This window comes from Crocodylus porosus, unplaced genomic scaffold, assembly GCF_001723895.1.
Source record: "Crocodylus porosus isolate Cpor-Errol unplaced genomic scaffold, CroPor_comp1, whole genome shotgun sequence".
Taxonomy (NCBI): Eukaryota; Metazoa; Chordata; order Crocodylia; family Crocodylidae; genus Crocodylus; species Crocodylus porosus.
The window spans coordinates 539210-564838 of record NW_017728923.1 but is presented as its reverse complement, the minus strand read 5'-3'; the positions used below and the strand labels follow the sequence as shown (position 1 = coordinate 564838).

The 25629-nt window shown below is 53.4% G+C and overlaps 1 protein-coding gene across 5 annotated transcripts in view; it reads right to left on the bottom strand.

Moving 5' to 3' along the window:
- Positions 1-25629, bottom strand: part of SEPT12 (septin 12) — a 53237-nt gene that overhangs the window by 10922 nt on the left and 16686 nt on the right. For 3 of the 5 annotated variants that reach the window (XM_019539833.1, XM_019539835.1, XM_019539834.1), the window contains exon 2: positions 10143-10337. In XM_019539833.1, the coding sequence (XP_019395378.1) occupies positions 10143-10337 (195 nt within the window). Of the gene's footprint in view, positions 1-10142; positions 10338-20273; positions 20455-23203; positions 23271-25629 lie in introns of those variants that run through there. The other 2 variants (XM_019539837.1, XM_019539836.1) reach the window with 2 other exon arrangements.

Below are 25629 nucleotides of genomic sequence, written 5' to 3'. Positions count from 1 at the left end.
CGGTCAAGGCAACTAGGATCTGGAACCAACTTCCAAGAGAAGTGGTGCAGGCTCCTACCCTGGGGGTCTTTAAGAAGAGGCTGGATGAACACCTTGCTGGGGTCGTTTGACCCCAGTATTCTTTCCTGCCATGGCAGGGGGTCGGACTAGATGACCTGCTCAGGTCCCTTCCAACCCTACAAACTATGAAACTATAAAATCTATGGCAGAAGCTGCTTCGGCAGTGATGCCCAACCTCAGGTGGCATAGCTATAGCATGTGGAAGGCATGAGAGGGCAAGCAGAGGGGACAATATAGAACCCTAAGCTAGCATCATGTCAAGCCACGAAGATGTGACCAGGAGCCACAGCCTCCCAAAAGGATTGTCTTTCCCCCTGGACTTACACCAGCATAGAGAAGGGAACTGCATGGCTGCCAGGTGTCCCCAGAGGCACTTGGCTGGGGAGAAGCATACATACATGGACAGGCAAATGTGTAAGGGGAGCAAGCAGGCGTGCTGGCAGATGGGTGTCTGATGATGCATGGAGATGAAGGGGCATGTGTGCATGTATGAGGGATGCACATGGAAAGATGGGTGGATGTCAAACTGCTTTCAGGTGTCACCCAGTGCTTATTCTAACGCAAGGCAGCAGGCACTGCAACTGGAGGGAAAAGAAGAGTGATCAGAGTGATGTGCCATGACAGTGTGTTGGATGACAGACCAGCCAGAACTAGATATGACTATGTAGTTATGGCAACTGGATGATTGGCATTTGGGACTGTGGCTAGTGTCGGTTTCTAGACATGACAATGTGCGAGATACCCACCCTTGCAGTAACTCCCTGGCCAGTGGTCTTTCAGCATGAGCAGAGGATTCAAGACAGTCAGAGTTGAACCTTCCCCAAGCAATGTCATTTCCTACCATAGCTTCTCCTTTCCCTGCTCTGCCAATGGCCAGGGAACATGCATAATGATTGCACTGCGGAGCAGGGCACTTGCATTTTCACAATCAGCTCCCTTCCTACATTTTTTACCAGTAGAGATCATGGAACCCACAGTGCAGCAGGCCGGGGCTGAGGGAGAGACCCAGCCTCTGCCCGCTGGATAGAAAAGCAAAGGTCTCCTAGGCCCTGCTCACCTGAGCTTTGGAGTGCACTGCTTGGCAAAAAACAATGTCAAGACACAGCAACTCCAGCTGACACTGTCCAGTAACAAATGGAGCAGTCAGCTCATAAACAGGGGGCACCACTGAAATGTCAGAGGTGAAGGCATTGCCAGCAAGCCTCTGCCGCATGCCTCTGCCACTGAGGCTGACCATGTCTTCTCTCAGACATGTCCACTCCCTTCCTACCTCAGGGCAGTGGGATCACTGCCCAGTTCTTGTTCACCTGTCTCCCCCCAACTCTTGCTTGTCTTCCACAGCCATCACCCACGGCACCTGGGGAGGGACAACCGGCTCCATACCTTTCCACACAGCCTGACCTGAGACACCTGAATAAACAGACAAAAATTTCAGCAGGGATGTCCTGAGTAAAACTCATGGAATCAGATCAGCAATAAGGACAAATACTCCCTGTTGTTGCCTGTGGCCTATCAGAGCAGTTGATTATTTTCCAGGTGATTGCCTGATATCCATCAAGCAACAGTTGGAGGCCAGGGTCCAGTGAACTTTTGATTCTTGCTCCTGTGAAATGGGTCAGGTGTGTTGGGTTGTGGGCACTGTCCAATAGGAAGCTGCAGTTACAGGTGCTTCAGGTACATGTCAGAGATAAGGAAGAATTCCCCACCCCTCCACACATGCACCTTTCTAAAGAACCACGTTTTTTCCAGAGGGTTAAGCCTTCTCTGACTGACGCTGCCTGAGGCCCTATGAGGAAGTTCTGCAGGAGTCCTGGAAACCAAGGGTTTTCCCAAAGGATTTCAACTATTTGCCAGCAACACCTCACCTCTGACCAACAGTCCCCCAGGCACAGGCTTGGGAAAAACAGATCTCTGAAGTATCTTTTTGTAACCCAAGGCAGAAAAGAGGTAGAGAGACTGGTAAGGAAGGTAGGTCTTATCCTAGCTTCTCCCCCTTTCTGCTGAAGTGCATCACTAATAGGGTTGTCTGTGAACAGTCTCTATATCATCTAATCAATCATCTGACACAGAAATGAAGATGGTTGAATGTCAGGGGGTCACTAGCTAGGAACCAGTGGAAATCCATCAAGCAATAGACCACTGTTGTTTCATATTAGCAAGGAATCAAAACTGGTGGGAGCACAGTCCTCACAGGTTCTCCCCATGCAGATATGTTCAAAAGCAGGGAGTCTAGGATATAACAGCTCCCAAGAAGTGCTGCTTCTTGTCCAAGAAACAGTGCATCTGGAAAAGGCCATGAATGAAGAGGGCACCAGCTGGTTCACTGCACAGTGGTGGGGCAAAGGAAGAGCATTCTAGCCAAGGACACTTGGGCATATTCCCACCCTCCTGGAAGGCACATGGGGATCTTCAGAGCAGGCAGATCCCTGTTAGTTCAAACTCAGGACACCAAAGTTCTCCAACTAGTGTGAAGCGCAGGCCCTCTCTATGCTAGAGGAACCAGATGTGTTCACCAGCATTTGGACTCCAACACCTGTGCGCCCATTTGCAGACACATGCTCCCAGAGGTGCCCAACAGGCACAGTACCCATAGATCAAATCACAGCAGGCCCACACAGATTTAACACTGCAAGTGTGGCTAGGGGACAAATCCTCCTCTTTCTGCAAACCAACCAGTCACTGCAAGTGGGGCCTTTATTGCTTCATTGCCCAGCGGTTGCACTTGGCACAAGCCACTTGTTGTTTCGAGCAGCACTGCATGATACAGGGAGGGGTCTGGTGCCCCAGACAGTTCACCTAAAACCACTCTGGCTCCCACAAGACTTCTTTAAATCTCTCCTCCAAGGCACTCCTTCAGGGTATGGCTCTGGGAACTGTGGCATGGTTATCTGGGAGGTACAGCACAGCACAGCTGCCAGTGAAGGGCAGAATACCCCTGGAACAGCGGAAGCAGGTGACACACAAAGTCCCTCCTGCCAAGCCAGATCCCAACAGCTTGTTTCTCTAGTGAGACTCTGCTAGAGTTTATCTGCCTTGAAGGGAGGACAAGCTCAATTGCCTGTGCTGGAACCTGAAACTGAGGATGGGAAATTAGCTACAGATCAGACCTCTGAGCCATCTCCTGCCCATGAAAGGAGCAGCTAACTGGTCTCCATTCCACACATACCTGAGGGTGGGACAGAGCTACTACAGTGCTAATGTGAGAGGACAGGCTGTGAGACCACAGGAGGGAGGCAGCTCTGGTGTCAGCTCTGCCAGGCTGATGGGCAGTGGATGGGTTTTGTAAGAAGCACAGAGGCTGCACTGCGTGGCTCTGCATATGCTGCAGGGGCAGCCTCAGCTCCTTGGAGCTGTGAGTACAGCACCAATGCAAGCTCTGCATTTCCCTCAGTCATCATCAGTCAGGCTTCCTGAAGCTTTGGGCTGCCAAGTCCTTGGAGTCTGTTTCCCATGCCTGCGTCTATGTGTGTGCTAGAAGGGGACAGTTTTCCTGCAGTACATTGCCTTTTGGCCTGTGAGCCCCATGCAGTCATTGGAATGGTGTCCTGGGAGGTGCAAGCTCACAAAGCCAGGGGCAGGGGAGCTGCACCTTGCCAAGGCCTCAGGAGGGTGGGGGGGAGGGCAAGTCAGAGCTGTGTATCCCCTTCCCTCTGGCTGCCCTGACAAAGAAGTTCCATTGTACTGGCTCTAGAACAAAGCAGCCCTTCTTCTCATGCCCACTGCTTCCTCTAACAGGCAGCTAGTGCCCCCACTCACTCCCTCCGAGGGCCACTGGCAAATATTTCACCTGCCAAAGGAGCAGCAGGCACTGACATGGAAGGGTAATGCATGAGCCTACAACCTGCCTGGGTGCAGAGCTGTGGACAGAGAGAGTGTTGCCCACTAGGGAGGGGGCTGCTGCTGGTCTCACCTGCCCTTGTTCATGCAATGTGCTTGTGTCACCAGCACCTGAAACCCACCCCACCCCATCAAGCAGGTGGTGGTGTGGCTCCCCCAGACCACTGGAAGTTTTAGTGATATTGCAGCCCTGCAAGCTGTGGTGACATGGGATCTTTCAGAGCACCACCATTCAACTGAAGTAATTATTCAGCAAGTTAGTCAGAGCCCAGGCCCACTGGGGCCATCCTGAACCTGTCGTGAGGCTGGTGGCAGCATGGTGCACAAGGGGCTCACCTTGGCCATGCAGGTGAGCAGTGCTCAGCATCACACTGGGATGGAGCCTGCCAAGGGACTGGAGACGTGGTGCCTGGGGAGGAGAATCCTGAATGGAGTCACCCAGCTAGAGATGACACAAGATCAACTTGATAACATCCCAGATTACCTGTGGCTGAGGGCGCCCCAGTCAGACAGACTCCAGCCAGGCCCCAGGCACAGCATCACAGAAACACCTTCTATCAGAGCTGCTGCTGTCCAGCATCTCCACCCCACACCCAGGCACTAAGGATGCCTGCATGTTCAAGGGGGTTCTGCAGAGGGAGCTGGTAAGCTACACACAGCTGCCAAATGCTCTCTCCTCCAGGAAGGCTGCAGGCTGAGGCAGGCATGGCCCCCTACCATCCATGGTTGTGGCTACATCCCTGAAGTCTAGTGCTAATAGGCCTTTCCCCTGCAGGCTAGCGCACTGAGCACATGCACTTCCCCAGGAGGGCCTTCCTGGCTGAAGGGGGTTCCTCTCCCCATCACAGGCAGCTCTACTCTCCTTCCCTCTCTCCCTTTTAAATTGAAATGTCAAACTTGTCCACATAAAAATTCCCTGGGCTGATTAGAAACAGATGTACACCCCCCGGCAAGCAGAGGCTGCACAGCTGGAGAGCCCTCCACTTTCATGTCCCACTTTGTAGCCGGCTGCTCAGGCTGAAGATGCCTGGCTCCTCCGCGGACCCTGAAACCCTCTTGGGCGAGTAAAGGTGAGTCAGGAGCACAGGGCAGGAGGGGTGACGGTTGTGTAGTGGCTTGTCTTTCAGCAGCAGGTCACTCAGCCCTTGTAGCTCTGGTCAAAGGCCTGAGGGTAGCAGATGCCTGTGTGCATGGGGGAGGGGGGGGAAGAAGAGGAAAGGGTGCCTGGGAGTCAGAGTGGAGGTGGGATTGTGAGAGGCCCTCTCCTTTTTCCCTACTCTGGGAAGTACAGTAGTACTAGGCCTCCAGAGCCCAGGACAGAGCCTCTCTACAGCCTACACTGGCTCAGGCACTCAGTCTTCCCTCTACCTAGCAGTCCACTGCCAGCCTTCAATAGCCATTGTCTAGGAGCCTGGTCTCACAGCCTAGCAGAAGAGATCCAGGTACTAGGTCATGGCTGGCAGTGTGAAGGCTGATCCTAGGTGGCACATACAACAGGAGCCCAGTAACTTGGTCAGCAAAATGCTCCTTGAGGCTGCCCACAGCACATGTCTGACCCTGTGTCCACTTCTACCTGTCAGTGTTAGTCAAAGGCCAGCTCAGGTCCACTCCACTCTTCTCAGACCAAAGCAGTTTAAAATGGCTGGATGCTGCATAGCATGAAAGTGCAATGCAATACTGGAGTTGCCCTGGGTCCCCGCCACGGACTGAGACTATGATCCCTCCAAGAGGTTTACAAGGCTGCAGTGCAGAATACCCCTGTAACCCAGTGGCAAGCACAGCTTGCGTCCAGCCAGTGCAGAGCAGCCAGGCTTCTGTCCCAAGGCAGCAAGTCCAGTAGCACACGCTCTTGTCCTCAAAATGCTGCCCCCTCCCAGGCTACACATCAGTCAGACTCTACACTGCTTCTCATCCTGATGACAGCCTTGCTCCTGAAGCTAGAACAGCCCCGGGATCCTGCAGACTTCATTCCTCTGAGTCTACTTAAAGTGGAAAGAGGTGCACACCAAGCCACTGATTCTGAAGCCCCCTGCACTTTAGATTCTCAGACCCATCTCCTTTAGCTAAGAACTACTTTGTCCATCTTTCAAATTCCCCCCTAAATGATCTAGAAAGCCCAACTCTTTTTCACCTGCTTCCTGGCTCCTCAAGTGTTTAGAAGGATCCGTTGCAATTTATCTGAGCCTCTTATGTGTTGTTCTTTTTGCTGCTCTTAACATTGCTTAACCTTCTTAAAAATGTTATCCTCTAATCTTCCCTGTCCTCCTCTCGCTGATGTTTTATGCTCTTTAGAGCCATCCTTCTTACTGGATTCCCTTTTGGCATCTCTACATTGGCTTGTTTCTCTTGATCTGGGAGTATTTATCACTAGATGGAACGCATGACAAAGGCTTCAGAGAAAGCTCTGTAGAAATTTGGCTGGGTTCAGTGCCAAGCTGGGGCCTGCTGAGAGGAGATTCTAGGTGTGGTGGGGGGTGGGAGGCAGTATGAAGCATTGAATACAGATGAAACAGCAAGACTGGGGTCCAAAGCAGCCCTGAGTTTTGGGGAGTTTGGATCTAGATTGAAACTTGACCAGTTGCAGGAACAATCAAAATGGTGGAGAGACAAGGAGACAGCCGATTTGAAAGCTAGAGCAATACAGTGGATTGTAGTGCTCCAATAGTTTGGGATTAACAGGTCAAGTGAACAAAAAAAAATGGTTAGAACTCCATTGCCAGAGAAAACAGATATCTTGGCCCAGATCCTCAGATGAAGTAAGGGTACAGCTCCACTAAAGGTAGGGGAGCTTTGTTTCTTTCACCCACTGGAAAGCTGCCCTTTTTAAAGGGACAAAGCCACTGAGAGTGACATTTAAGCTTTGTAAAAACAAGGCCTCATAAAACCTAAAAATGCATTTTTTGCCATTACACTATTATTAAAAGCCATTTTGTGGCTGGGCTTAAACATGCCCTGTGGAGTACCTGCAGCATCCCTTTCTGTCCCCAAGTACCAGCGAATGGCAGCAGCCAGTGTAGGTCACTTGTCAGGGGGTGTAAATGCAAGGAAGAAACAAAGAAGGGCAAGGAAGGAACTGGGGTATGTGAACTGCTGCAGTCAGATACAAAAGGTTACTTAAAAAAAAAAAAGTGTGGCCATCATAATGGCAGGTTTTCTTTTTTAGCACAGATTTCACACAGTATCAAGTGACTGGTCTGTGTGCTGAAGTCTGATCTGAAAGCCAAATCAGCATGCGAGCCCCTTGGGCTGGTGGTATGCATCTCTGAACACAGTTCTCTAGCCCCATCCCCCCACATCCTCCTTGCTCTGAAGCTTTATCCAGCTTGATTTTGTCCTGCATTTCCCTCACATCCCTCAAACTGGCTTTGTTAAAATCTCATCTGATCTCCCATCCCCTACTGGAAGGAGCTGTACACCCCTCTCTCTAAGTTAAAGTCATTCCTCTGCACTTCACATCTTAAAGCTACCATCTTCATCCAACAGTTGCCAGTTCTTATGGCTTTGCCCTGCCTTTCTTACTGCTTAAAGCCCCAGCTCCTGGAGCCAGGAATTACAGGAGCACATCAGTTTTCACTAAAAGTTGCTTCCCCATTCCTAGCCCTTGTGGCTGCAGAGACAAACTTGTCAGCACTGTCCAAGAGGCTTGAAAATCAGACGACAAATTAAACAACTAATACACTGGGGATACATTTTAGACAAATAATATATTCAGATTAATAGTGATTAAAACTGCATGGCCAGACAGCTGATTGCTGAGCACAGGTGAATGGTAAGACTGACAACCTGCTTCCACTCTCTCCCTGTTACAGGTAGCGCTGAGGGAAGGTGGTGCATTTCTGCACCTAGCCCAAAGCCTGGCACAGGTCCTATTTGAAGTAGGCACAATGCATGTAACACAGTAACAGGTGCCAGCTGGGCCAGATCCTACAAAAGCCCATGATGTAGGGGCTGCCATGACAGAAACCAATGGGCAGGAAGGATGCCGAGCACCTTGCAACTTGTCTTGGCTTCCTGTCCTCAAGGTGAGCCTAGCTGAGGGGTGCAGCACTACCTGGTAGAGAGAATAAGGACTGTACTTCCTCTGCAGGAGAACGCCTACTGCAGTCACCTCAGCTTTAACCCAGCAGGCTGCTCAGAGACTACATGCTAGTGCACAGCATGGCTAGGTGGCTTGGGGAAGCCATGCAGGCCAGCACTTGTCACATCAGTAGGCTCACCCCTGGATTAGAGACAAGCAGAAAAGCAACCTGGCACCAGCCTATGGCTGCACTTTGGCCATCCCCAACACAGGGTGTAGTTGACTTGGACCCAAATTTCCCACCGCTGGTTCTTGCAACTTCCCCTCTGCCTCTCCCTGCCTGCTGCTCCCAACAGCAGGATTCCTGACTGTGTGGCAAGGACCCTTCTTCCTGCCTGGAGGGAGCTCCTTTTGGCTCCCAGCCTGCCCCTCACCCCCGCTCCATGTCAGTCAGCTCTCTCTTGTCAAGTGCAGCTGTCATTTTCGATTAAAGACTGTGATACAGGAACACTGTGCATATGGTCTTGGCTCCCCTCTAGCCCCTCAGGCACCAGATTTTCATCTGGGTGGCCTCTCTAGGAGAAAAAATCCTCATAGGATTCACAGAGGGGCAAAACATGTGGATTATTTACTTAACCCATTCTAAACCTGAGCCTGTCTTTTCAAGCTGCGGAGCATATGGAGGGGTCTCCTCACAAGGGACAGCGAGAAAAAAAAATCATCAGCAGGTGTAAATCAGTGACCCATTTAAACTGAGGGAGCAGCCCCAAGTTTGAGGGCCTGGGCCACGAGTCCCCCAGTGAGCTCTGGCAGTAGCACGCCTCTCAAAGGGCTCACTTGGAATCAGGGCCCTCTCTACAAGGCGAGGACAAAACCCCTCTCCCCACCCCAAAGAGTTCATGACTCATGGAAAGGGCCCAATCCAGTCACATGACACCTCCAGACTTCTCCGCTGTGCTGCATATATGGTTTCACTCTCAGTTTCCTCAGGCCTGACTTGCTATAGACAGAAAGCAAACCCTAGAAACAAGTGAAAAGCCAGCAGCTTCTTTCAAGTGCAGAGCTAGGGACCAGGAGTTCAGCTGCTTCTTTCTCCTTGCATCTGCCTCACTTGTTCCACCCATATCTTCCTTCCTTGCCTACACTGATTCTGCACGTGTGCTAGCTGGGGTCAATGGGACTCATTAGCTGTCATGTCAGAGCAGCATGCAAGTGTGCCACTCAGGACTCCCTGAACTAGAATAACTACAGCTCACTTCCTGAGGGCTCTTCATCTTTGAGCTGGTCTTTAAGGAAGCAGGTGGCTAGATGACTGAAGACAAGCCTTTTGCATTGCAAATTCCCCTCCCCTAAAGCCTTGGTCCCAGCCCAGGCTCAGGCAGGCAATGCTGCCTACCAGCTCAGCTTGCTCCCATTCCGTGCCCCTCCAGTTCAGTCTCCTTCTTTGCCTTTGCGCCCAGTCCCATCGTGACAAGTTCAAATGTAATTGCAGGTGCTGCAGGACTCCTGGGATGCAACACAATGGAGTGCAATGGAGGAAGTACAGGGGTTTCCAAAAAAGGGGTGGGGAGGCCTGGACTGTGGTAGGACCTAGCTGTGGAAGTATCCCTGCTCCCAGAGAGGGTCAGATGCTTTGAGACTACAAGGGAGGAAACTGAACCATAGGTCCAATGGAAGCTAGACTGTAGCTGGCAAAAAGGCTTCCCAGAGACTGCAGGAGGGAGATAGGACAGAGGGGCACCTCCCAGAGGAACAGATAGCATGCTTGCCCTATTCCAATGTCCAAGCAGAGAGTAAAGAGTGTTTTACACCCACACCTGCAGAGTTCAGCTTTTAAGGGCCCTGGTCCTAATTCACTGGCAACATGCCAATCCCACAAGCACTGCCCCAACTATCTAATCTGCCCTACATGCGGCCCCTGCTCTAAGGCTCCGGACTCTGCATAGTCGTCAGAATTGTTGCCCTTCTGCTGGGGACTGTGTGATGTGGCACAGGACAGGAATACCCAGCAGACACTGGGGCCTCACTGTCCTGGAACCCAGAGCAGGACCGAGAAGGCCAAAACATGTTCCAGGTCATGCCTCCCCTGGCATGGGTGCTCTGGGCTGGCCTGTCAGATGCCAGTACAAAGGACAAATACAGAGGACAATAGCATGGGCAAACCCCAGGACAAGGAAGGGTCAGCATGTCCCCAGGGCAAACCCCTGCAGGGAGTGCTGATGCTCACCTACAACCATGATGTTGAACTCAAAGCCAGTTTTCATAGTTTTGATCCTCATCTGGTCCAACACTGCCTCGATACCCACGTAGCCAAAGAGCTCGCAGCCCACCTTGCCTGGCACGACATCACGGGGTGCCCCCTCCTGTGCTGCCTGGAGTGGCTGCTCCTCCATGCTGATCCACCCTGGCTCTGGGCTGCTCCCTGAAAGCAGAAGGGAGAGAAATGAGTAACTAGCAAGGCACTTGGTGGTTTCCCCAGATGACTGACAGACATGCATGCGCACTGCCGAGGTTAGGAAGTGTCTGAAGACAATCAGTAGCACCAGCTCTTCCTCCTGCCGCAGGACATTTGAGATCACATAGCACAGTCCCTCAATTCCAAGGGCCACCAGGCCTCCCAAGTGTGTTGTGACACTAAGGCCAAGCCCACGCTCTGAGTCTGGAGCACAAAGTTCCTCCTGCTCCATTGCCACTAGATGCCTGGCCTCAGTTGCTCATGGTGCTGCAGCTGGTCGAGGCTGGCAGGACAGGAAGGAGCCCTGGGGGAGCAGGGAGCGGGCAGTTACCAGCCTCAACTCTGCATGTCCATTCCACCTAAACCTTGTCCCTGGGCAAGAAGCAGGAAGGCAGCAATGACTGGCAGGATCCTCCTAGCTGCGTGCTTCTGCCCTGTCCCACACACCACAGTAAACAGAGCATCACAAGGTGCCTCAGGGACACAGTGGGTCAGAGCTCAAATGGCTTCAGCTTCTGCTCTCAAGGCCTAGCCCTTAGCAGAGCCACCTCACTCCCACTCTCAGCTGTCCCAGGGAACTTCTGCTGCCACCAGCTGCCTCCCATCTAAGTGTTAATTCTGCAAATTGCTGAGGAAGTGAAACTCCCCCAGGCCTTGCTGACAGGCTGTGCAGGAGCCAGCCATGGCAAGATTTAGGGGGTCATGTGAACGTGCCTCTACTTACACAGTGGGAGTGGGAGGGAGGGGGCTGCCAGGGGAGTGGGCATGTTAGATCCAGAGCTTGAAGGGCCAGCTGAGGCAAGAAGGAGAACGGGGTCACAGCACGAGGCTGCTGCTGCTGCTCCCCACCCCCCAAATGCACCCAATAATTAGCCCCTTCCAACCTGCAGAGACCCAGCAGGCAGTGAGCGGGGAACCTCAGCATCCAGTTAAGATGAGTGAGCATGGGGCTAAGAGACTGACTCTGCAGGTCCCTTGGGATAGGGCCCCGCTGCAACATGGCCATGGTACTGGGGCTTGACATTGTCAGGCTAGAAGAAAGGCAGGGATGCCAGAGGGCTGACATTTGGCTGATTTCCCAGATAGAGACTTCCCTCCCAGCTAGGCCTGCAGGTAGTCAGCAAAGGGGTGCGGCACTCTGGGCCACAGGAAACAGAGGCACTACGTTGCGACTGCGGGAACAGGGGTAGCAGAAGTGGAGCACCCCTCAGCCCCACTGCACACCTCAACCATACTGGACCATGTGAGTGGATCAGATGGGGTAATAATATGCTGACCCTGATAACTGGCAGTTGGGCTGGATCCCAGCACTAATTAACATCGCAGCATCAGGGCAACCAGCATCCCTGCCTGGGCCTTTTGAATCCCATCAGACAGGCAGCACATTCTTATTCATCATGTGTTTTAAGGCAGTGTGTTCCTCAAAGGCAGTGCTAGGAGCTGCACTAACAGAGAGCTCCAGGTCTGAATGTGTTTTCCCTACCAGAGATGGGTGGTAGGAGGCTTATGGACACAACCAGTTGAACCCATGGTAGTCCCAGCAGCAGTGCCCACAAAAGGGTAAGTAGCAATGTTACCAGTCTCTTCTGTTAACAGGGAACGTCCAGGCCCCATGGAAACAATTGTAGGGGACAGCTAGTTCCTCTGATGCCAGGGCAGAGAAGCCTCATCCCTGCCAGGTTTTGCAGTCCTCCTGCCCTTTGATACATCCCCTCCTCTCTTCCCAGACAGGCTGACATCTCCACGAAGTGTCATTCATGACAGCATAAACACTGACCTCTAGTCCTCCCTGTGCCCAAGGGAATAGCAGATATTTCAGAGGGTACCTTTCTCTGTGCCACTGCCAGACTCCTTTGGGCCGATGGCTTGAAGCAGCACTAGGCTGGCTGATATCACTGTTCCCCTCAGCAGTGCACAGGACCATGTGGTACAGAGCAAGTCAGTCTTTACAACCCGGTCCCTAGGCTTTGGCCAGAATTCACATTTAGAGCTGCAGCCTGTCTCCTGTCTTGATGCTGCATCCATCGCATGTGCTTCCTTGGCCCCATCACTGCAGGATCTGAGCCTCTCCCAGTCTTACATGGATTTCTACTCCCAACACCTTGGGTTTACACAGGGGAACTAAGGTACTTGCCCAAGGTCATACAGGAAACTGAACCCAAGTTCTAATCTCTGGACTATTCCCTGTTGTATGCACACAACAGCTGCCACTTGCCTTTCAGTGAGATAACCTGAAAGCTTCAGGGGATGCTCAGGGCCCTTTCCTTACAGACAGAACACTTTTTCATGGGGACGAGCTCACAGCAAGCTTGGGGCATTCTTACAGCATGTTAGCTCTCAGAAGGATTGCCCTTGGTACACATTAAATGCAACGTGGCTTGCTCTCCTTTCAAAGTGAAATAAGCTTCCTTGTACCAGGGTGCTCTTAGCACATACTAGGTGTCCATACAGAGAATTCAGCTATGGAGACTTCCCTCAACACTGCCGAGAGCTATTTGGGTCAGCCTGGGCTGGCCCAAGGACCATCTATACTTAGTAGGCTTGCTCCTTGCAACACAGCCCAGCTCACCTGCACTGAGCTGCCCAGAGGGGTGGGGGATGCTGCCATAATAATAAAGTGGGTGTTCTGGCCCCTCTGAATACTCCGACTGATTGCTCAGTTGTCATCAACTGATTACCCTTAGTTGCAGCCTGTGCTCTTATTCCAGCAATGCATGGGTTTACCTATGCCACAGGGCATGATGCACAAGCCTATCCCCACTCCTGACAGCAGAGAAGCTGCTGCCTGGCCCTGGGCCCCAACACCAGTGAGGCAGAGAGGGGGTCACGTGAGTGAAGTCTGGGGTGTTAGTCCTCCATCTCTGCCCTCCCCCCAGCATGAGCTCTGGTGCATACGCCCGCTCAGGGAGAACTATGCAAAGGACTGAGAACAGAGAAAAGCCTTTTCCCAGCTTCCCTGGCAACCGCTCCAACACAGCCAGGCGGGGACAAGGGCTCCAAGCTGATCAGCACATGCATCCTAAGAAGCACCGGGCAAGCCTCACAAGGGCTGTCTGGGACCTGGAGCAGTGCCCAAGAGCGGGGAAATTTGGCCTAGGTCTCAGCTGTGGCCGTTGGGGGAGATTTTCTGTGCGAGCTGGCAGGCTCCAGGGATTTGCTCTAATAGCTTAGTTCAGGCCCAGACACACAAGTGGAGTGAAGAGCACCTTGCCTGTCACTTCAGTCAAAGCAAAAGCAAGAACAGGCATGTGAGACAGGAGAATACAGTAGGTAGGAGTCATCAGCTTTGCCTGTAGCATTTGGGTCTCAAACGACACCGAATTAAACCTTCTGCAGCCTCCAGCTAAAGGACAGCACCATTCCTCCCACAGATCTCAGCCCTGGGCCTCGCTGCCTGGCTGCTAGCAAGAGCCACCTTTTTGTGCCATTTGCAATGACAGAGACACTCATCTACCAGGTTACCAAGCTCTCCAAATATCCTGCTGACAGCCCAGTGCTTACCATGTCTGTCAAAGCACAAAGGACTAGCTGCTGGCTGCGCACAACAACTATGAAGGCCTTCAGCCCTCTGCCCTCTTCAGCAATGGCTGAGAGGAAAGAAACAGCATGTCTGGAAGGTTAAATACCAGCTCTGGCAGATTAAAGGAATGAGCTCCAAAACCAAGGGCAGCTCCTGGACCACAGCCTGCTGCCGACTCCTTCTCCCACAGAAAGCAGTGAAGGAAGAAGGGCTCAGGTACCTTTGCTGAGCCAGAGCTCTGCCTATGCTGCCACTGGAGGTGCAACTCAAGCCCATTCAGACCTGTGGAGCCACAGCAGCATAGACATCAGCACACACTGGTTGGTCCGTGGGGTCCCAGGCTGACTTGTTACCAGGCTACTTCAATGAGAACTGGCTTCGTACTTCTGGGCTGCAATCACCATCCTGACTAGAGGGCGGTTACTGCCCCCTCTGCAGCAACACCCCATGGGTTGGTATGTCGGATAACCAGGTGCTGGGCCATTTCTGGCCTTAACACCTGCTGGCCACAGATGATCCCACAACACTGGTTTTATGCATCCCCAATTTGCAACTCTGCTTAACAAGCAGGCTACAAGATGTCATACCAGCATCAGTTGCTGAATGGCCTCAGCACATAACACCTGCCCTTGGGATAGCAGAGGCATGGATAAGTATGGCAGATACATGGCTACAGTCACACCCCACATCACTCTGGCACCCAGCTGATGGGCATACTCCCTCCCTTAAGCCAACAGGGTCTCCTCAGAGTTAAGTCACAGCAATACCCTCTTGCTAAAATTGCACCAGCTGAACTGAAGGTGTGATGTTAAGTAGGCCCATCTTTGTGACTGGCTTATCAGGTTACATCCAATTTATGCTGGTTTAACTCCCAGCACTACATTTAACCACTTCATCACCACAGCATCAGTGTAGGCCCAGACAACCTCTGTATTTAGCCAAGTCCCAAGCTCGTGGAGGCCCTGGGCAATTCCTCCTGCTCAGGTCAGTGGTGGACAACACAGTCATTAGCAGTATGGGTACATCGCAGCCCGTGTCTGCTCACCAAATCCTGGGAGCCTCATTCACATGGTGAGACCCAGCAGGGACCATCCTGCTCCTGTGAAGGTTCCCAGCAAGATTCCCCTTGGGGCGAAGGAACAGCTGTCCCTTCAGTTTCCTCAGGAACAGAGTTAGAGGCCTGCTCGAGAACTACTAGCAGACTCCAGCCAGGACAGACAGAGCCAGACGCCAAATATCTCAGGATCGACTCTATCAAAGGCTGCCAACCGGCCCAAGAGAATCACCAGACCCCATTTCTTCCTCCCCTGCTACAACATGGTAAACTAATGTAGCTCCAGCCTGCACCTTAACCAGAGCCAGAAGATCTGAGGTATCACAAGACCAGAATGACCCCATCACAGCCTCCTAAGTGTCAGTCTCAAAACAAACCCATTCACTGGGGCTGCGCACTGCCAGTGTCAAAGTTGGTTTCTTGCGCATGGGATTCTTAAAAGCTGCTTTAAGGAGCCACCTTCCCCCGCCAGCCCTTCCACACAGGGAAATATCCACCATCTTGACTACAGTGGACCCTGTACCTCCAAGGTAGGGTTTTCAACAGGAAGGAAAAGGGTCCAGCTTACAGGCTGTACCTCTAGCAGTGCCATCACCTTAGTGAACAATACTGGCTGACATTAGCCCTTCCAAACACGGCCCTGTTTCCACGGCAGTAGACAGCTCAATCTGAACCCAAATGACCATGTTTGCAAAGTATCATGAAAATTCTTCCTAGTGAGAAAAACCCAGCCTGGTAACCAAGTGGAAACAGCAAAGATTTGCCAAGTGTCTGGTCAGGGAGCAGTGGTGTGGTGCAGGAGAGAGGGCGAGGGAGTCTGCTTCCCACAGAGCTACAGGACACAAACTCCTTTAAAAAGAAGGTGATCAGACATGGGACAGGAAGGTCATCTCCACTCCTGCAGGTCACCTGAGAGCTGTATTGATCCAAATGGACAAAGCTGGCAGACAGGGAGTGCAGGGCCACAGGAATGAGCTCAGGAAAAATGACGAGATCCCAAACATCAGCAAACTGCTCTGTTGCAACAGTTGCATCCTCAAAACCACCTGGAAATGCACTGGTTTCATCAGCTCTACTAAGGTGGACCATCAGCACAGGTCCCTGGCACTCTAGGGAATTAGGTGACCCATCTGTATAGCTAAAAGACCACAGTCAGTCCAAGCTACAAGCTACTGGCTATGTCCCTGCCTGTGCTCTCAGTACAGGCCCCAGATCCAAGCACACTCTCTGAGTACAGCCTACAGCCCCATCCCAATCACAACTCCTGAGCTGTGTCATCTGCACCATCAAGCGTGATTAGCCCTGTTATTCCAATGCTGTAGTCAGAGCTAGCAAGAGACACCGGCATCAACAGTGCACCTGCATGGTCCTTTTGCACAAACCGTGGGGGTGTTCACTTCAGGAACTAATAATACAGCATTTGACATCCCAAAGCAAAGAGCCAGTCCCTTGTTCCCTACTGCCCCGTATTCCTGAAAACGGCTGCGAGGTGCAACTCAGCATCCTGCCCTCTTTTCATACTTTCTGCTCTGACAAAACCAGAAGAAAGCAGTCTTTCTGCCCCCTGATCACTAGTCTCACAACTGTTCCTTTCTTGACCTTGCCATCATGGGCACACAGAAGCCCTCTTCCACTGCTCGAGGGCAGTCAAAGTGCTTGAATAAGAGCCTGTAGGGTAGGCTACCAAGTCATCATAAGCAGCCCCCACCATTGTCTTACCAGGCCTTCTCATGCAGTGCAGCCCCCTATACAGGTAGGGCAGATGGCCCGTCCACCCCAGCCAATCCAGCCAGGCAGTGGCTCTATCTCTGCCCAGTCAGACACACCATGCACAAGGAGTAGGCCAGGCTCCATCACCACAGCAGGCAGACCAGCATGAGTCATTTGCCAGTCACTCCTCCAGACCCCAAACTGCCAGCAGTCTCCAGCAGCATTAGCAAGGGGAAGGGCTGAGGCAACCCACAGGTGTTTACCGCGCACACTTTGGCTGTCACAGGTGTGTCAGTCATGGCCAGAGTGACTGACCAGTATGGCCACACTCACTGGCCCTCCCCAGTTCACTCGGAGGGGGGACTTTCTCACCTGATTGCCAGGTGCAGTTCTGTTGGCACAACTGCATTTGCACTAGAAGTGCTTTGCCAGGACACTACGCTGGCACTCCCGGACTGGCAGCACTACACTGGCACTTCCAGACTGGCGATGCTGTCCCTTTCTCTAATGCCAAGGTCCCTCACCAGGGCTACCAGCTTCCCTCAGAGCAGGCCAGAACCTAGGCTCCCAGAGGGCTGCTGACAAGGATGATCTACTCACCTGCTTGAGCTTGCAAAGCATTACGGGAAAGAGGCAGATTAGACAGGACTTGTCCTGTCCCTTCACTCACAGGGGATCCCAAGGCAGCAGGAAGACAGGGGAGATATTTCCAGCTATACACAGAGCAGGGAAGGCATCCAAATGGAGGGGTCTTTCTGAAGGCAGGAGCCTAGTGCTCCAGATTTGAAGGCAGGAGGGAAGTTGGGCATTGAGGTAGAGCAGGAGAAGGAAGACGCTTGCAGCTGGCAAAAGTCCCATCCACACGACTTCACCCAGTGCCAGTCATAGCAAGTAAAGATCTGGCTGTCCCCGAGAAAAGAGCAGAAAGCCAGCAGGCATGTAGCAGGGAGCAGCTCTCCCACTACATTCTTCTTTTGTTCCAAGACCCGATTCACCTTCCCTTTTTTGGGAGCATCCCCAGTGGCATAAGTAGACACCTACATGTGTATGCGCACACACCCCCACCCACCCCTACTTGCATGCACAGAGATCCCCACAGTGCAACACCCTATAGGTGAGCCTCAGTCAACTCACTCCCTCAGCCCCCTCCCCAAGCAGCCCCAACCTGGGACAGAGTCAGACCACCAGCAAATGCTGCTGCTGAGGGGCACAGATCACAAGCCTATAGTCTTGCAAAGGGCCGCATGTGGGCTTCACTCCCCAGTGGAGCCAGACTCCCCAGAGATCACAGCACTTTGCCAGTGGCCGAGATATACCCAGAACCCCCTTCTGCTTGGAGGCAGAGAAAATAAGGGGCAATGCGAGAGAAGCAGTGCCAGGGGAAGACTCACCCGCCTTCCTCCTCTCCAAGTTCTTTGTGTGCTTCCAAAAGCCAGGGCAGCCCCCACCCTCACCCTGTGCATTGCCCGAGTCCTACCTCTTCTCTGGCACAGAGAGATCCCCCAGCCCAATGCTACCACCAAGCCAGTGCAGGCTCCCTGCTGCCCTGCTCCATGTGCAGCCCACTAATCATGGACAGCATCCCCGACCTCCACCGCTGGGCTCAGCTCCCCCATCTGCCTGGGATCGGCTTGGGGCTCCCAATCCCAATCTGTTTCAGTACAGAGTACAGTCCCCTCCCTTCTGCCAGCTCCCCTACAGGGATCAAACAAGGGAAGGAGTCTGGCTGGCTCGCACATGACCAGAATGGCAATAATCTTCTTCTCCCGCCCCTCTCCCTTCCCTGGGATTCCCTCCTTTGGGAATAAACCCAGTCACAAAGTTGGCCCATTGTCAGGGCATGCTCAGTGTTCCCTGGCACCAGGGAGCAGCACAGTGTCTGCATGGAAAAGCAAGCTGCCCATCCCTGGATTGTCCCTGTGTTTGTGCCACTCTAGGGAAAAAATGCAGGAGCTAGGCCCAGTCCGGTTATGGCTCAGGGGGTGCTGTGCCAGTTGACCCCTGACAAGCCTCCCAGCCTCCTTGTGGGCAGAGGAAAGACAGGGGAATTTGGCTGCTTGGGTCAACAGGCCTACATCCCCTACCACAGCCAGCCCCATGCGATTTAGATGCCACAACTGTAAAGCATCAGCAAGTCAGCTGCAGTAGAGGATTAATGACTACGGCACAGGCCCTCGTCCCCCAAGAACCTTTTCGACTGGGGGTTCAGAATGGAGCAGGCTGGGCTAAGCTCACATCTGGCTCTCCCCTGTCACTGCCGCTGTATAAGCCCCTACTCATAAAGGCACACAGCTCCTTGGGTGCTCATTTTTAGCATCCCCAGAGCAGCTGTCAGCTACTAGTGCTTCTCCCCCCTCTGAACACAGCCCATGAGTGCACCCAGCAGGCTGTCATTCTCTCTGCCTTCCCAGTCCTGCTGGAAGGCTAGGGGGAGGGCACAGGGTCCTAGCAGCAGATGTTTCAGAGCTCTGCCTTCAGGGATCCATCTGTGTAACACACCCAGCCCCTTCTCTCCAAGCCCCACCTCACCCCGAATCCCTCAATACAGGCCCTCAAAGGGGGGGGGGGGAGAGATTGGAGGCAAGTGGGGTCTCAATGCCAGAGGCTACACAGAAGAGAAAGGCACTAGAGAAGTGACATCATGGAGATGGCTGAGATTCTCCAAAGAACAAAAAGCATCCACTGCCTTCCTCCTATGCAGGGCAGGACACAGGGACCCTGGGAATGTGATCAGACTCTGCAGTGTTCAAGTCATCCAGCAAGTACTACCTCAGTGCCAGCATGCCGAAGCCCAACCTACCACTGCTGGTCCACACCCCCCTGCTAGTCGTAGGCAATTCTGGGGCACCCTGCCAGTGGCAGCCAAGTTTCATGGCAATAAGAACAGTGTTAGATCAACCCACATACATTAAACAGGTAGCCTTGGTAGCCAGGTCCCACCTGCAAGTCCTCAAGGTGGGATGTTGGATTGTGTGGCAGGTGCACCGTCCCTTTGTACCGTATCTCTGGTGGCACAGCAGGCCCTTTGCACTTGGGGGGACTGTATTCTTACCTGCTGGGCTGACTTATTGTACGTAGGCATGCCTGGCACAGAAAAAGGTGCACTGCACCCAACACTTAACTGGTAAAGTACTCAGGGCTACAGCTACCAGAGCCTGCTCTCCCTCCCCAAGTGCCTGGGTAGAAAACAGCTGGGTGCGGTTATCAGCAGACCCTGAAGTGGAAGGAACAGTGAAGGTTTGCCGCTAGGCAGAGGCAGGCCCAAACTACCTACGCAGCTATGCAGGGACCCCAGCCTGCACGGAAATGACATTTCCACGTCAGCTATACAACACTTGTGGCTGCAGGCAGCACAGCAGTAACCCACCACCAGCCAGACTTGTCACCGTCTGGGTTCCACACACCACAGATCCTTGGCTCTAGAAGCCCAGCCTGCAGATGCAGCTTGCCACACACCAGAGAACAGGCTCACAGCCACAGAGCCAGGCCAGCTACCCCAAGTCCTGCCAAAGCCCTGGATCTCCGTGGGGCAAACCCTGTCTAGCTTAGATCTAGACTTGCTCTGTCCACAAAGGCTTTGCTGGAGACAGCAAGGGGAGAAAGAGGGAGGGGTAGTTACCTCCTGCAGATGGACCAGGGCTGTCTCTCCAGATGGCTGCGAGTGCCCAGGGTGCTACAGGACAGACTGTGCGACTCTCAGCCCTTGGGTCCTGGTGAGGCTGACACTGCTTCCTGCCTTGTGGTTTCTGCTTCCTACCAAGAGCGCTGAGCTGTACCCAGATCATTGCCACAGGAACAACAACGCAGGGTGGAGGGGAAGTGTAACTGGTATAGGCGAGGGCAGGCTGGAGGGAAAGGGTTCAGAGCTGACACAAAGAGGGGTGATGGGGCAGTGAGGAGCGGCAGCGAGAGGACAGGCACAAGGCTGGCCAGGAACCCACCACCAGGCCTGCAACCAACCAACGTGCTTCATTTTGGCCAGCCTGAAGGCCATCCCCTGGAAAAGCTCCGGCCTTGCTCCTGGGATTCGAAACCCCACTTCCAGGTTCTCATCACAGCAAGCTCGACTGCTCAGAGCTAGGAGCAGAAGAAAGCTACCAGGATAGTGACCAACTAACTCAGGGAGAGACAACACACTCCTGAGGATTCTCCAAGGCAGACTGCGCATTCTCAGGCTCTTCTGCCCAATACCCAAGGCCTCTGCATTCTCACAACAGCAGCAAGGAGAGCTCTGGTTTGGTCCTGCACCGGGCACTCCAGGCAAAGTGCTCCTGGTGTGCAGCTTGGGTAGCTGGCCTCTGCTGAGCTACTGGAAACTGCAATAAACTCACCCACTCAAAGAGCCAGCAGCTGAGAACAGGTTCCCATACTGCTCCAACCCTTAACCTCTGCCTTTCACCCTCAGGGCCTTACCATACAGCTTCACAGGTAGGGGGGAGAGCAAGAAAGAAAAAAAGATGCTTAAAAAGGAGGTAGAGGGCATGGAGGAGGGGGCAGCAGACACGTCCAGGCACCACCTGGAGTCTCCTGGGTCCCCTTGCTGGGCAGAGCTGGGTCACATTCCTGCGACTGTGCTGCTGGTGCACAGAGACCCTTTTGCTGGGAGGGGAATTCCAGCTCCTCCAAGGCTCTGTGTGCTCATGGCTCCCAGATCTCAGCTTTCTTACAGCTCCAAGCAAACACTGCAACCTCACAACAAGAAAAGAGAGCTTGTGGCAGAGGGCTTTGTACAGGCACCATGCTGACCATGCTGGGCTGGGAGCCAGGGCTGCTCCCTGCATCTCCTTCCACTGCACTGTCTCCCCCCATAGCTGGAAACTCCCCTCCTCATGAGACTCCTGTAAAGCTACAAAAGCAGAAGTTGGCAAAACCTGAGAGTAAAGGTCACAGTGCTGGAACCTGCCACCCCCACAGGGTTAGCCACATGCCACAGCCATATTACTGTCTCCAAAAAAAAGAGCAGGGCAGGAAGCCAAGGTGATATGCAGCACATCCTGGTCAGTGGATGGCCTCCGTGTAGCATGAATGCTGGGGGCACATGGGACGATGGCACCTGGTCTCATATTTTTCATTGCAGCCCGCAGGGAAGGTAGGGGGACTAGCATCCACACTGGCACAAACATGTCTAGTCACAGATCCCATTAACTATCACGCAAAAGCTGCCGGACGCTGACATTCAGCACTGCCAAGGGCATCCCCTTCAGAGTGAGGCAGTGTTTGGCCAGGGGCAGGAGGGGAAAGACCAGCTTTGGCTCAGACAATGGATATTCTCCTCAACGTGGGCACTGCACATCACACACAACCTGACTGCTGGACAAACTAGAGGCCTGACCCAGATGTGGCGTGTGGCACAAACACACAGCATGTGCCCAGGCAGGGCGCATCCTTCACACTCCTGTGCTCTCTGCCAGCTTGAGAAGCATATGGCACTTGCAAAAGGGTCAAAACATTATAGGACCTTTTGAAACACCTGCTACCAATGGCACCAGAACTGCACTGTCTAACCCCTGCCTCTCTCTTCACCCCCCTGCCCCAGGCCCTTTCTACCCAGACAGAAACCCATACATGACAGCCTATGGGATGTACAAGCCTCATGAAGAAGAGGAAAGACCCTGCAGGCACAGGGGAGGAGGGGGGTTGAAGTACAACATGCACATGTGCTGCAGGGCCAGGGCAGAAGCCAGTTCATCACCTGGGCTCTGCAGCCACCACCCTATGGTCACCCAGCACAGCACTCATGCTTCTCTTGGACCGCACAATCAGGACTCAGAGGCACCGGGACAGAAATCTGTAGGGAGCAAAGACCTGGGAGGAAGACAGAGGGTGGGAACTACTGGGGAGGGGATTTTTTTTTTTTTTTGCTCCGGTCCTGGAAGCACTGTAATACCAGGTCAATGCATGGAGTGGACGGAGCACGCTCTGGTTCCACCAACCAATACCAAAAAGAATCTGCTCAATATAAACACTATACATGATACAGGGGAGGGGAGCTGACCCACTGCAGGCACTCACAGCTGTGGTCAGGTCACCTCCCCAGCGACACAGAACACAGCACCCTTTGCCCCCCACCGCGGATCCGGGCCAGGAGGAAAACACCTCAGTGCTGGAGGTGTCAGCAGCTAGAAGGGAGAAAGAAACCGGGCCAAAGAGCAGCTCCCAGTCTGGGCTGGTGAGCGAGGGGAGGAGGAGGATGCAGGCGAGCCCCAGCGAGCCCAGAGCGCCTTAGTCACCCGGCTGCTGCGTGCACCGACCGCTGCCTCAGCTCCTTAATGCTGCTGGGGCCGGGGCCGGGGCCCGCGGTGGAGTGCCCCCGGACGAGGAAGGAGCGAGGCAGGAGGTCGCTCGTGCCAGTTGTCCCCGCGGCGGAGGAAGGCGGGGGGCAGGAGCGGCACTCGCCCCGCTGCCCCCTGGCCGGCGAGCGGCGCGTCCCCGGGGGCACCGGACGCTTCGGTGCCAGAGATCCCTGCGGCCACGTGGCGCCGCGGCGGGGAGGACCGTGACTGCCCGGCTCAGCGCGTGATGCCGCCGCCCTGCCCCGGCCGCTCTTACCTGCGCGCCTTCAGGGCATCCCTCGGCCGGGCCCGGCCCCCGCCCCCCAGCCCGGTGCGGCCGCTGGCGCTGAACGCAGGGCGGGGCCGGGCGCAGGTGGCGGCGGTTGCTAGGCAGCGGCGGCGCCACCGGCCTCCCCTTAAAGGGCCCGCGCCGCCAGCGGCCCCGCCCTCTGTCTCCGCCCGGCCCGGACCGCCGCAGCAACGAGGAGGCTGTCCTCCATAGGAGGTCTGTATTGAGCAGATTCTTTTTGGTATTGGTTGGTGGAATTGGAGCTTGCTCCATCCACTCCATGCATTGACCTGGTATTGCAGTGCTTCCAGGACTGGTGCAAAAAAACAGAAGAGAAAAAAAAAAAAAAAGGCTGCGGGGCCGGGCGGTTCCCTCACTGCTGCGGCGGCGGCCGCTTTCTCCTTCCGTCTGCTAGACCCCGGAGACCCCGGACTGCCCGCCCAGCCCAGCCCAGCCTAGCCTAGCGTGGACGCTAGCGGGTGGCAGGAAAGCAGCAAGTTTTTCCAAAGAGCCTCAGCGCTTGGGACTCTCAGCAGACAACATCGGACACGGGGCAGCTCTGGGAAACAAGGCCTTAACCTCTGTGTCTCGGCTGGCTGCCCTGAGATGTTGAGCCGTAGTTGCTCTTGCAGAGCTCTCCAGGATCCCCCCCCCCCTTGCAAGCTGCTGTTGCGAGTGGTATTATTTGGGAACAACAAGTGCACGGATTTTAAGGCCTGATGGGACCACTGGATCATCCACATGATCCTCCATGACACAGGACACAGAAATCCCCCAGTCAGTCCAGTACTGAGTCTAGTCGTTCAAGAGTGACTAAGGCATTGAGTCCTGGCTCAAAGAAGTCTCTTCTGATTCCTAGTGTCTGTCTGACACGGAAGTTTTGAGCCTGTCTGCATCTGAACTGTCATCCACCCTTCCCAACACATGGCTCTGAGGCTGGCAAGAGTGATTCCCTCTGCAGCAAGTGGATACCCAGGCTCCACTGAGATGCACAATGCAGGCTGAAAGACCATTTTCAGTGGATTGCCAAGTGTAGGTAAACTAGGCAGAGAGAGGATGGGACTGATCAATAGCACACGAGTGGGAGACATCAGAGCAGATTTCAGAAGTCTCCATCTCTCAGCCCCTGTTCAGTCCTCTGGCCCACACAAGAACACAGGAATTACCCTATCAGTCAGACCAAGACTATGTCCGTTCAGGATGATGTTGCCTGCAATAGCAGGGGACTGGCTTGAGTGGCCTGGGAGTCTCTTCCTATCTTATGCCCTCATGTAGTCTAGAAACTTGCCTCCAACAACAGTCCATGCCAGGAACCTTGGAGGATACACTTTCTGAGCATTTGCAGATGTATCCCTTATGCGTATGCAGCATTTAGCAGTACAGCCAGGCAGCAAAACTCAAATCAAAGCACAGGGTAGAAATGGGAAACCAGGAAAGAGTTATTATGGAAAACAAATGCTCTGAGAAGGCAGATATCATTCTGCCTGCTTGAGCAGTGTGAAAAATCTCTCTTTCGTGCTTTAAAAAAAGCAATGTTCTTCACAACTGTGCCACAAAGCAAAGAACCTGAGGCTTGCGGGGCTTGGTTTTACAAGAGAAAAGATCTCACTTCACTCTGAAAATGGCAATATGACAATGATCCTCAGCATCTCCTCATGCTTTACATCGGGGCGGGCAATTATTTTGGGTGGGAGGCTGCTTACTGAGTTTTGGCAAGTCACTGAGCACCGCATGATAGGCAGCTGGGGCAGATAAATATTAATTTTCTAAATTTTTTAGGGGTCCCACAGGCCAGATAGAATGGCCTGGTGGGCCACATCCGGCTCCCGAGCCACATTTTGCCCACCTCTGCTTTACATCTTCCAAGTGTTCCACAGACATGGAAACTCCTATGAGTGTAGGCTTTAGCCCTGAAATGGGGTCTGTGTGGTGTGTGTGCACATGCACGTACATGGGGAGATCTCCTTTAGCTGTGTGTGCATGTGTGCATGGGGAGATCTCCCTTTGTTGCTTTGGAAACAATGACATTTTGCCCCTGTTGGTTTTGCAAATACTTTCTCTAGATGAAAATGATTAATCTCCTCACTTCAGCTCACTCCCACGTCTCAGGAAGACATTGAGCCTATTTCCCTTCTCACACTGGCATAAATCTGGAGCAGGTCTATAAAAGACAATGGAGTGACAAAGCTGGCAGGAGGGGGAAATGAAGCCTCTTGTCTCTAGGAGGAGATGGACAAGATTCCAGGTGAGCAGCCATCATTCTGTGCAGTCGTTCAGCGAGAGCATCCTGGACGCAGAGCATGGATTTCCTCTGACTGACCTCCTGGGCATATTCAGGACCCTTGCTCATAACTGGTTGCCTGTGTCTGAAGCTGGTATGTGGAGGTGCTTGAGGGCAGGGTCTTTTGGCATTT